The sequence below is a fragment of the Felis catus genome, chromosome E1, assembly GCF_018350175.1.
Source record: "Felis catus isolate Fca126 chromosome E1, F.catus_Fca126_mat1.0, whole genome shotgun sequence".
NCBI lineage: Eukaryota > Metazoa > Chordata > Mammalia > Carnivora > Felidae > Felis > Felis catus.
In genome coordinates this window covers 43,508,210-43,520,905 of record NC_058381.1, presented here as the reverse complement: position 1 = coordinate 43,520,905, position 12,696 = coordinate 43,508,210, and the positions used below count along the sequence as shown (strand labels likewise).

The following is a 12,696-nucleotide window of genomic DNA, read 5'->3' as shown; positions in this document are numbered from 1 at the left end:
GAGAAATATCAAGGTCATGGATCCGAGCAGAGATATGTAAGGCTTCCTGGTCTCTCAGACTTGAGTAAAACCTGACTGGATGTATTAACTGCTAAGGAGAAACATGTCTGTCTTCTGGAGGGTTGGTCAGTAGTAAAAGCATAGAAATGGTGAGGAAGAGACCAACATGGGCAGTGCCCACCTAGCCTTGCCTAAGAGTAGAGATGGCACCTCAGGCAGCAGATGAGAGTCAGGCCCACCAGCCGGGCTGTGCCCGCGGGGCAGATGGATGGGTCTAGCTACCTCAGTCCTTTCCATTAAACACTGGATTCAGCTAATTACTTTTCTTCCACTTCTCTTCTCACCAAATAGCCTTCTGATTATACTCCAGTGTGCCACAGAGGCCTGTCTCCACAGGAGGTAATGCCCAATCATGTAGACACAGATGCCCTATCTATGGAATGGATGTTTTCCTTATTGTCAAGTCATGACCTGCCATTCTGATTTTGGTCAATCCTGTGACATTGGTAAGGTGACATTGCCTCCATGTAGAAAGAAGTGCGTTCTCTCTTGATGAGATCAGAGTCTGATTTCTCAGCCTAAGAGCCTAGGAACTAGCGTGGGGTCAACTTACCATGACCTCTGGGAAGAGAAATCATTGGCCATTGTCCAGTCAGTACTCTGCATCTTGAGGTGGCCTGCAGCCTTTTGCTTTTGGGGAAGTTCTAGAAACTCCTATTGCTGTTTTAAATTCCTATGTGGTTTAACCTCGTGTGTATATTTTTTTATGTGGTTTCATTATTTCCTCTCCCTACTTAGATGATACACTTTTTGAGGACAGAGACCATGCAGTTTTTTTCCTGTAGTGGACAATAATGATGTTCAAAGGAAGAGATGAGGCCTTGTGTCAATTTCACAAGGAGGAATAATGCAACCTAATATTTATGTGAAGTAGCCTACAGAGTCCAGCAATAGACAGATCCGTGGGTGACTAGGACTTTTGCAATGTTACCTTTTAGAGGCGCCTGGGTGGCTCAGTTGGTTAAGCGTCCTACTTTGGCTCAGGTCATAATTTCATGGTTCAGGAGTTCGAGCCCTGTGTCGGGCTCTGTGCTGACAGCTCAGAACCTGGAGCCTGCTCTGGATTCTGTGTGTGTGTGTCTCTCTCTCTTTGCCCCTCTCTCACTCTTACTCTCTCTCTCTCTGTCACTCTCAAAAATAAATAAACATTGAAATGTTACCTTTTAGTGTTCAAATCAGTGGAAGAAAATAAAGAAATGGTAGTAGAACAACTGCTTAATTATTTGGGAGGAAAATAACAACAGATCCCTATTTCTCACCTTAAAAAAACATATTTCAGTAAATGTAAAAAAAGAGAAACAAGAACCCGTCAAAGTATTAGAAGAAAGTAGAATCAATACTTTTATAATCTTGTGGTGAGAAAAAGCTTTGTGACCTGATACCACATGTAGAAGCATTTGATAGATTTGATCGTCTTGTCTGATTTATGCTTGGAATAAACCAGACATCTGATTTAATCCCCACAGTCCTGTGAGGATGATAGCACCATCCTTCTTTCATACATAGAAGGGGATCAGCTTAAGGCCCCTGTGGCAAAACCCAGAGCAGAACCCAGCTGTGCCTGCAGTCAGCCTGTGCTCCTATCCCACTGTTGCGTCTCCTGCACGATAAAAACACTGACAAATATTTGAAACATTGAAATTCAGTGAAAGCCCTTGAAAGGATTAATGTATTTCATATGAAGAGAGTTTTATAAATCAACAGGAAGAGGACAAACAATCCAGGGGATCAAGGGGGCAAGGACTACGATGAACAGGTGGGTGTGGACAGTCCGTCACCATACCTGCCTCATGGCTTATGGGACATGGGTCTTGTTAACAAGGCCTTTTCGCCTCATGGTATAAAAATAGTCTCTGATATTTTCTTCTGTACTCTTATAAGAGTACAGTTTGTAGCTATGCTTGCACATTTTCTCTACCAAATGTCAGCTGGCCAGTTTTTGTTTAAAAAACTGTCTTGGGATTTGAATGGGATTGCCTTGACTTTGTAGGTTAATTTGAAGGGAACTGACATCTTTACACTATTCTAGGAAAATAGTGTCTCACATCATGTATTCGTTTCTTCTTAATGTCCTTCAGAAGAGCTTTAGTGTTTTCATCTCATAGGTCTTACCCATTCTTTGCTACGTTTATTCCTAGGTACTTGATGCCTTTTTATTGATAATTGTAAATGGGATAATTCTTCCGTTTTTTGATTAATTATTTATGGGACATAGGAAAGTCACTGAGGTTTACATGTTGATCTCTTGATTTTATATCTAGCCATCTTACTGAATTCTCACATTTCTTCCAGTAAAATTTTAGTTGATTCTCTTGGGCCTTTTAGTTTGTCTGTAATTCTGTATGCAAATACGTCTTAGTTCTTCCTTTCCACGACTCCATTTTTTCCCAGGGCATCAGTTAGGACCTCCTCAACACCAATGAATAGCAGCAGTGATAACAGACATCCTACTCTTGTCCTTGACTTTAAAACAGTGCTGCTGTTTAGGTTTCTGGTAGACACTTTTCTTTTCCTCCTCCCCAGAATTTTTATTAGGAATTATCTGTTGACTGTTATCTGAGACAGTCAGTAAAATGTATTACGAGCTGCACACAAGTTAGGTGTTATTGAAGAGTCAAAGGACTATTAAACAAATTCCTGTCCTAGGAAAAGTTATCATCACACTGGGTAGAGAAGACCTAAAATGCAAAGGAATGAATAAAGATTTGGAGGGAGTGGTTATTGTGATGGGTAACTGTGATCATGTTTTCTTCCAAAACAGATTCATTCTCATAGAGCAGCAGCTAAGGAAGGTAAAGAAGGAAGCTCAAGGTAAATATTAGTCTGGCAATCGTTAAAGTAGAATTTTAGAACTAGATTTTCAAACTCATCTATTTCAATCCCCTTGTTTTACAGCCAGGAAATCACCAAAGGCAGAAAGGATACATATTTGGCCTAATGCTTTGCCTGGATCCAGCAAAGTTAGCTGCCCAGCCAAACCCGAGTTAGAACGGGACTGGCACAGAGCACCTGCTCACTAGACCTTTAAAGAAAGATCTTGGGGGGCCGGGGGTGGAAATGTTCAGACCCGTTCCTGCTGGCGGTGGGCATCGGGCCTGGCCACAGACCTTCTCAGAGGCTCTGGACAAGGGATAGGGAGGGCCAAAAGTCGTGGGGTGAAGGGGCTAGTCTTCAAGCATGATGGAAGGTGGAATACATGAGTCCCTCCCATAAAGTGGGGGGGGGGGACTTCCTTCTTCCTCCTTCTGGTTTTCGAGGCCCCGCTCTCCATTCCCTTTATCCAGACCCAATAGAATTTGAACTGGGAGAGGCCTTAGATAATCATTTATCTCTTCCTTTTATAATAATGAGATGGAGAAGGAGAAAAGGAAGATGTCTTGCCGGACGGTTGTATCACTAGTACCACTAGAACCAGAAAGAAGATGGTTCCTTTCCAGTTGGGCACGTCTCTGACTACACTGTTCTTGGGCTGTGAACTGCATTTTATGTCACAACTCAGTGCACACATACCGTATAGACCTAAGTACCTTCTAAAACAAAGTTACCATACACTCTGATTCTTTCTGTTCTGTTTTTTTTTAAGTTTGTTATTTATTTGGGGGGGGGGTGGAGCAGAGAGAGAGAGAGAGAGAGAGAGAGAGAGAATCCCAAGCAGGTTCTACACACTATCAGCACAGAGCCAGACACAGGGCTCAATGTCACAATCTGTGAGATCATCACTTGAGGCAAAATCAAGACTTGGGCTGCTCCCCTGACTGAGCCACCCAGGTACCCCCTATTCCGTTTGTATTCAAAAAGAGTATTTTGTGTTTTAGCGCTAGCCGTGCGTGTGTTTTAAGGTGATTTCACGACTCACTCCCTCATCTGCCTGCAGTGTGAAAGTCAGTGAGCTAGATAACTGCTGGTTGGACTCAGGCATTCACTCGGTGCGATTCATCTCGTAAGCTAAAGCAGCTAGGAAAATAGAAACACCTCCCCACCCGCCAGCAAATGATGCCTGGGAGGCTAAGCCTGGCGGGGACTGATGTAAAATGCTTCTGGAGAGAGTTAGGTGCTTCTGCCGTGTGGTCACCCAGTTTGTTGACTGCACAAGGGCACTTGGCCAAGGGCCAGAAGGTGAGCAGGGTGAAAATCCTGCCTATACTTCATGTCAAGTTACATACAAAGGTCTCCCAGGGACACTGTGGGGCCATTATGGACAGACACAGGAAAATTCTGAAAGCCCAGCATGTATGGAATTATTTCTGAGATCCCAGGTCTGTGTTGATTTTGCTTGCTAATAAGACTGGAGAAATACATTGTGAGAGGCATGGAAAATGGTACGAATCACTAATTGTCTGTGTGTGTGTTTCCTTCAAGGGGCTTCTTTGGATCTCTGCCGCGTAAGAGATGCTCAAAGGAAAGTGACAATCAGGTAAATCTGAGGAGGATAAAGTACCGTGGCTGGAGAAGGCAGGGGAAACAGGCCTAACATTGTCCTTTCTGTTTTCTAGGAGGGCTTTTTCTGGAGAAGGCGGCCACTTTGGCTTAGGGACATGTACAGACCTCTCAATGCCACACGCAAGAAAAACATGGCACAGAAGCTATATGACGATTCTTCAGACGAAGATGAGATTTTCCACATGGAACTAGGGTACGTGATTGGGGAAGATTTTCTCTAAAATGGGGAAATTATGAAGAGTTGAATTGTTCCTTTCGAGAGTCAAAGCCTTGGCATTCTTCTCCTTTTCCCAGGGAGGCTGGCAAAGCCACAGTAGAGAAGGCCACAGATTCCACTACTGAAGAGCTGGGGGACGAGAGTGAGACACTATGTGAGGTTGTCACAGAGTGAACGGCGTCCTGCCTCAGGCCACCTACAAAGTTTACTTTCCGATACTGGCTTCTCAGCATTGCTTATAAAATACTTGTTTTTCTCCTATTGAAATGTCTAAATCCATACCCAATTCTAGCCACGTGGTAAGGAACTAAAACGTAAACAGTTCGATATTTATCTACAGACAACAGGGGCCACAGGCGAGAGAAGCAGGGCTGAAGCCAGGGTCCCTCGTGGTAGCCAGTATTTCCACAAGACACAGTCTGGGCAAAGTAGGGTGAATGGGGCGTCTTTCCCTCATTTCCCTGATACAGTCAGTCTCTGGAAACTGGAGAACGTATCTTCAAGGGGCTTAGACTATTAAGTGAATTAACAGCTTATTCTGGTGCTCTCTCCCCTGGCTCACCAAATACCAGTTATCCACAACGCGCTTGACCCCCTGCCCATAGAGGATCGTCTCTTTCTGGCCCCTCCGTAAGGTCTCTGGGGTTGCCAGTATATTTGGATCGCTGAGCCTACCTCCACTGTCGGGCTGAGGCCTGTCTTTCTTCCCAAGAGCTCGAACTCAGACACAAAATGTGTAGTTGCAAGTAGGGTGTTCCTCAACCTTACAAGCTAGTAGATAATTCCCATTGGGTTTTTTTGTTTGTTTTCTTTAAAAAAAAAAAAAAGTCCCCACCCTCAGAGAGCTGGCAGGGAGATACTGGAGGGTTAGAGTAAAGAATGTGTGAGAGCAGTAATTACCCAGGACTGCCCTGCTCAGGCCTTTATTTCAGAAAACTTATTGGCGGGGGCACTTACTGGTCACCTGTACCACACTAGCCTCTGCTGACCCCACTGAGGGTCGGATGCGTGCGGCTGGGCTCTCTCCAGTTCAGCCCAGCACCACACCTACCACTGCTTTCCTACCCAGCTCGGATCAGGGCTGCACGATTCCAAGAGATAATGCAGCACAACGTGCAGAAGACGCAAACATCCCTCCACTTCTGCAGAGGAGGGCGTTAACCAGTCACATTTGGGATGTTGGGAGGAGTCGGGGTGCCTGGGTGGCTCCGTCCGTTGAGCATCCGACTTTGGCTCAGGTCATGACCTCATGGTGTGGGAGTTTGAGCCCTGCATTGGACTCTCTGCTGTCAGCACAGAGCCCACTTCAGATCCTCTGTCCCTCCCCCCAGCTCACACACTGTCTCTCAAAAATAGATAAACATTACAAATAATGAAGTCATCTATACTTTCTGAGTAAATGAATGACAGATTTTAGAAAAAGGACGTCAGAGTCAAAATACAGTAGTGAATCAAAGAAATCCTGAATGAACAAGGTTTGATAATCGCTTTTCTTAATGTCTGTTTATTTTGAAAGAGAGCAAGGGGGGAGGGGCAGAGAGAGAGGGAGAGAAAGAGCCCCAAGCGGGCTCCGTGCTCAGTGTGGAACCCGATGGGAGGGACTCGATCTTACGACCGTGAGATCACAGCCTGAGCTGAAATCAAGAGTCGGATGCTTAACCGACTGAGCCACCCAGGCGCCCCTGACAATCTCTTTAGATGCCCCCAAATAAATGCTGGTGGCGTAGCGATAGGTGATGGAATATGGCACCAACCGCTGGCCACCAACAGAGTCCCCCGAGGGGACAGTAGGACTGGGGCACAGCCCAGCAGGTTTGGCAGGGTTGGTAGGAACGGTTCCAAGCGGAGTGATTGGCCCATCAGTGCCTCTTGGGCTTTATTAGCTTGCTGCTGCTGGGCAAGGACACCTGTTCTCCTGGTGCCTGCTCCCGTTCCCCCAGCGTTTTAGTGAGAATGGCCACCAAGTGTCTGTCTCTGTGTGGTGACTTCAGTGAGCCAACAAATAACTGTGTTGAAAGCACGAGACTAGAGAGTAACAGTAATCGGAAGCAGCAGCAGCAGCTAGGTCACTATTTGCTTACTTGGTGTCAAGGCCTGGGTTGGGCGTGTTGCAGTCTTAATTTCGCCCAACAGTCCGTGAAAACACACTTTATTATCCCCATCTGGCAGATAAGGGGACAGGGCTTAAAGGATGTAGGTGACCTGTTCAGGTGCCCAAAGCCGCAAATCCAAAACTGCCAGGTAGGAGTTTAATCCAGGCCTGTTAACTCCAAAGCCTGCTGACGGTTATACTGCCCTGCTGCAGGGTGCAGGGGTACAGAGACGTCTAAGCCATGGTTACCATCAAAGAATCAATAATTAGAACGATGAGGATGGTGGCAGCTACTGTTTGTTGAGCACCTGCTTTGAGCCAGGCGCACTACCAGGCCCTGTAGTCCGTCTTAGGTCACAAGGGCAGAAACTCCTCATGCCAGCTCAAACTCCTTAATGAGCTGGGTGGAGCGGGGGCTGGTGGTGACTTTTTGAATAAGAGAGGTGGACACAGAGACAGAGCTGACGAGAAACCAAGAAGACCCATCTGTGCATCGTTGGGCTTCCCGAAGTGTGGGCCGGGATTCTAGGCAACTCCATTCTCCTATTTTGGAATATTTCCAGTAGCGCAAATGTGGTTCATAAAGTGAAGCTTAGAAAATGTTGTTTCTATAACACTACCTCAAATTTGCACAATACTTATTAGTCTCAAATGCTACCCTGCCATATTTCTTTTAATTTTTTTAATGTTTATTTTTGAGAGAGAGAGAGAGCATGCGGGCAGAGAGAGAGGGAGACACAGATGTGAAGCAGGCTCCAGGCTCTGAGCTGTCAGCACAGAGCCCGATGCGGGGCTCGAACCCATGAACCACGAGATTATGACCCTCTCTGCCACTCCTCCACTCACACTCTATGTCTCTGTCTCTTGCTCTCTCCAAAATAAACATTTAAAAAAAATTTTTTTAAACAACAATAAGCATTTATTCCTCAAAAAACGTCTTTTTTAATGTTTAATTTGAAGAGAGAACAAGAGAGAGAGTACAAGCAGGGGAGGGGCAGAGAGGGAGACATAGGATCTGAAGCAGGCTCCAGGCTCTGAGCTGTCAGCACAGAGCCCAATGCGGGGCCCGAAGCCATGAATGGTGAGACCATGACCTGAGCCAAAGTCAGACGATCGACCAACTGAGCCACCCAGGTGCCCCATTCCTCAAAAGTTTTGAGTCAAAATTTCGGGAATAGCTTGGGCACTTCTGCCCCTGGGTCTTTGGTGAGATTCTCAAGATATCACAGGGCTGCAGTCATCTGAAGGCTTGACTGAGTCGGAGGGGTCCGCTTCCAAGGTGGTTCACTCACTTAACATGGCTGTCAAGGGGGTTGGAGGGAGGCCTCAGATCCTTGCCATATGAGCCTGCCCACATGCTGTTTGACTGAATGTCCTCACAGCATGATGGCTGGGTGCCTCCAAAGTGAGTGATCTGAGAAAGAGAGACAGAAATGACAGAAGGTATCCTTCCTATGACCTCACCTCAGACGGCACAGAGCAGCACTTAGCAGTGACTTAGTCACTAAATCCAGTTCACATTCAAGGGGTGGGAATTGAGACCCCACCTTTTAAAGAGAGAAGAGTCGGGGTGCCTGGGTGGCTCAGTTGGTTAAGCGTCTGGCTTCAACTCAGGTCACGATCTCGCGGTCCATGAGTTCGAGCCCTGCGTCAGGCTCTGGGCTGATGGCTCAGAGCCTGGAGCCTGCTTCAGATTCTGTGTCTCCCTCTCTCTCTGCCCCTCCCCCGTTCATGCTCTGTCTCCGTCTCAAAAATAAATAAACGTTAAAAAAAATAAAAATAGAGAAGAGTCAAAGAATTTGTGAACATATTTTATTTTATTTTTTATTTTTTTCCAGCACTCATTCAGTAGATCTTTATTTTTTTCATTATATGAAATTTATTGTCAAATTGGTTTCCATACAACACCCAGTGCTCATCCCAAAAGGTGCCCTCCTCGATACCCATCACCCACCCTCCCCTCCCTCCCATTCCTCTTCTGCTCCTGGTCACCCCCTATGTGGCCATCTTTCCATCATTCATCTTTCGACCCAAGTTCAAAAGGCAGACTTCCCCGAGAAGCCCCTCCCAACATTCTATATTCCTTTCACAATTGTTAACTGAGCACTTACTATGTACCGGGAACTATTTTAGGGGCTGGGGACAGAGACATCAACAAAGCCCCTTCCTTCACAGTGTTCGCATTCTAGGGGGAGAGGCGAGTCCCAAACACACACACAAACCTATGAAGCACTTCCTGGTGGTGATAAATGTTATGCAGCAGAATAAAGCCAGGGGAGTGAGAGGTAACCTTGTCCTTGAAGGGGAAGTCAAGGAATACCTCTCTGAGGAGGTGACATTGAGCAGCACTGAATGAGGCAAAGGACCGGGTCGCCCAAATGTCCGGGGAAGAGCATTCCAGGCAGAGGGAGCAAGCAGTGCAAAGGCTTCGTCCTCCATGGTGGGGCTAGCGTCCTTCTGCCCAGATCTTGCACACACCTGTCTTGTGCTGTCCTTTTCGTTTTATCTTGTCTTACGGTCCTTTAAGGTGTGTGTCTTCATTCTTGTACTATAGGCCCTCTGAAGGCACCAGCTGCCTTTGACCCAGCTAAATGTCCCTCACTGGGTTTTGCACGGGTCACGGCACACAGTAGGCGATCATCAAGTGCAGGAGACGCGGATGGACAGCGGGATGATGAGCGGTTGTACTGAGGGGCAGGTGGATGGACCGAAGGGCGAGGGGAGAAGCTAATGGGTGTTTCCAGCCAGCTTGCCCCATCTAGCCTCTTAGGCCTTGTTCCTTTCTTCGGCTTCCCCGTCTCCCTTTCTCCTCCGTATCCTTTGTCCCTCAGTTCAGAGCCCTCTAAAAACCTTCTTCTCCCTGTTCGAAGGGCTGTGCCTGGCTTTTGTGGAGAGCAACTTCAACCTGTCAAAGGTAAATGAAAATGCAGACGGCAGCTTCGACTATGGCATCTTCCAGATCAACAGCCACTACTGGTGCAATGATTACAAGAGTCACTCGGAAAACATTTGCCACGAGGACTGCAAAGGTCTGGCCGGGGTCTCAGGGTGGGAGAGGTGAGAGGATGAGTGGGGTCTACTCACAGGACTTCTCTTCCCACTCCAAACCTGGGAATGCACCCAGAGGGATGGCCTGAGGAGTCCAGGAATGCCTTTGCTGAGCAGAGGATTTGACTAGTGGCTACGATGCCCCTCCGGTTAGGAGATTCTCCGGGGTGCAGGCTCCAGAAAGGCTCTGCACACCCAGTAGCAGAGGACAGCAGCGGCCAACATTTATCGAGAGTGTGTTATATACTAAGCACTTCACATGCCAGCTTGTCATGCGGTGGAAACTCTTATGATCCCCGCTTTACAGACGAGCAAACTGAGGCTCATAGAACCAGTGCTGAATGCCAGACTGGTGGCCCTGAAGGCTCAGCTCTAACCCTCAAGTACTGACTTTGTTTGGTTAATGGCCTGGTTGATTCGAGGCCAAGGGCAAACTCCCCACCTCAGAGCCACTGCTGGAGGCTCCACAGGTCCATGACTTTGCCCCTTACTCCCTCTTTCGTACTCTGATCAACATCCCTGCACTCTTCACCTGAAGAGCCTCTCTCATTAGGCAAGGTTTACCTTGGCCTCTGTGCTGCCTGTTTTGACATTTCCTTTCCCTAGAAACCCTCAAACGTGGCGTGAACCAGCATGTACCCTAGCTAGGATGTGTGGTAGTAAACATACATTTACTCCTGCCCCTCCTGCCCCTACCCCTAGCCACCCTTGACCTCTAGCAGCCATTGTAGGGATATCTCAATGGGCCTCTGGGAGGGAGCCCTTGCCTAATCTGGAAGGACTCAGCCCCTGGGGGGCAGGGAGAGCCAGTGTCTGCCTCGGTCTCTGGGACTGTCCTCTGTGTTCTCACGGGTGTTCTCTGTCTCCCCTTCAGAACTGCTGAGCCCCGATCTTCTCTCAACCATCAACTGTGTGAAAAAGATGGTGTCTGGAGCAGGGGGAATGAAGAACTGGTGAGGAGGTCACTGTGGGACTAAGTTAGCAGGCAGAGCCCCAAGAAGGATGTAGTGACAGGAGGGGACAGGAGGCAAGGACTCGACCCCTTCTAACCGTCTAGAAAAACGTGGGAGAGCGGCGGGGCTCGGAACTGGGACTTACAAGACTTGGGATCTGGGTCTTTCTCTGATGTTGTATTAAAACCGCTTTGGACACAGTAGCAAAGCAACTTGAGTTAGCTGAGGGAGATGGCTTCGGAGGGGACAAGGTGTCTCACCGAGCTTGCCCAAGGGGTCTCTTCTCGGGAAGAGAACGGAGGCGGAGCTGGGAACTGTCAGTGTGGCTCTCCTGACAAGTTTCTGCCTCCTCGTGCATTTCCTTCACTACTTTCTTTGTAGAGCAGTATATTCTGCTCCACATTCCAGAGGACAGATCGTGGCTGCCCCCAAGCTAACGGGCTAATGTTCTGAGCAGTCACGGAGACTGGCTAGTCTCAGCCCCAGAGTCCAAGGGGCTGGGATAGAGAATCTGATTGGCTCAGCTTGGACCCATCATCCCCGCGTGGTTCAATGAGCTGTAGGTGTGGGAGCAGTTAAGCAGTACCATCATGCTGGCCACGGGTGGGGGGTGGGGCTGGCCCTCTCCATAATTCGCAGCAACATTTTCTGTAAAAGGTGCGTAGCTCCTCAGCTGAGCAAATACCCCCAAAGCTGTCAGCTTCCCAATGGGAGACAGTGCAATGGTTGCTTCACTTTTCTGAGCTTCAGATTGGAGATAGATGATAGATAGATAGATAGATAGATAGATAAGTTGCCTCTACAGGTGCCTGTGAGGATGGAGGGGGTTAAGTGCCTTGTCTACTCTAGGAACACCATGCAGAAGAGACGCTGACGGCTATTAGGGATGACCCTCTCTGGAGGGAGAGTCGATAGTTGCCCCTGAGATTGACGGATTGGTTATTTATGTATGTATGTATGTATGTATCTATCTATCTATCTATCTATCTATCTATCTTTCTGTGTGTTTAGTGACTCTCAGCCTTGTAAAATGGTGCGCTCCCCCTTCGGGGCCAGAGGAGGATTTGAAAACGTGGGAGCATACTGGACGGGGGGAGGAGCCAAACACCACAGATAAGAGAAATTTAAAGGAAGGCTCAGAGGGGCCACAGGGGGACAGACCAGAGAGCGAGCAGTGAAGGGGGTTCTGTGCATTGCCGTGCTGTGCTGTGCTGTGCGTTCACTAAGTGCTGGGTCATGGATGTGGAGAAGGAGCTACTAAGTAGGAAGCAAGAACCCAGCCTTCTCTCCACAGGGTGGCATGGAGGTTGCACTGTGCCGGCCGGCCACTCTCCTACTGGATGACGGGGTGTCACAAGGAATGAGACAGGCGTGGAGTCCTTCCAGCGTTCCTCTTCTCGCCTGGGGATTCTTCATGCCTTCTTCCTCTTGCCTCCACTTCACGTGATTTTCTTTCCTTCCCATGTTCAAAAAGGACTGACCGGAGCCCCAGGAATAAATGGGTTTCTAGGGCTTTCTCCTTGTACCCATCCAGGCCCAGGCCCCTGGTTCCTGACTGTCAATCGCAAACCAAGAGAGGACCACAGTGAAGAAGTTGTTCTATTTGGGGAATTGTTAAAGCATTCCTTGTGCAAAGAATGTGTTGATTTATTCATTTTTAATTCCAGATATCTTCGAGTACCTAGTATGGCAGGAGGGTGGTAGGGACTAGAAGAAGGAAGGTAAATCATAACTATTGGTCTTGAGGTGTTCACCATCTGCCTGGAGAAGCAGAGACATACACGAATACTGGCTACAGCGAATGAGTGGATACATACAATGAATACATGGTGCTGATGTGGAGTCGAACCTGCAAAATGACAACGCAAAGACAGAAAAGGGGCAGT

General features: G+C 47.8%; 1 protein-coding gene across 49 annotated transcripts in view; it reads left to right on the top strand.

Moving 5' to 3' along the window:
* Nucleotides 1-12,696, top strand: part of LOC105260083 (RAD52 motif-containing protein 1-like) — a 345,360-nt gene that overhangs the window by 295,751 nt on the left and 36,913 nt on the right. For all 49 annotated transcript variants that reach the window (XM_045044315.1, XM_045044311.1, XM_045044309.1 and 46 more), the window contains 6 exons: nt 2,822-2,871; nt 4,420-4,474; nt 4,554-4,693; nt 4,795-4,859; nt 9,680-9,866; nt 10,732-10,810. In XM_045044315.1, the coding sequence (XP_044900250.1) occupies nt 2,822-2,871; nt 4,420-4,474; nt 4,554-4,693; nt 4,795-4,859; nt 9,680-9,866; nt 10,732-10,810 (576 nt within the window). The remainder of the gene's footprint in view (nt 1-2,821; nt 2,872-4,419; nt 4,475-4,553; nt 4,694-4,794; nt 4,860-9,679; nt 9,867-10,731; nt 10,811-12,696) is intronic.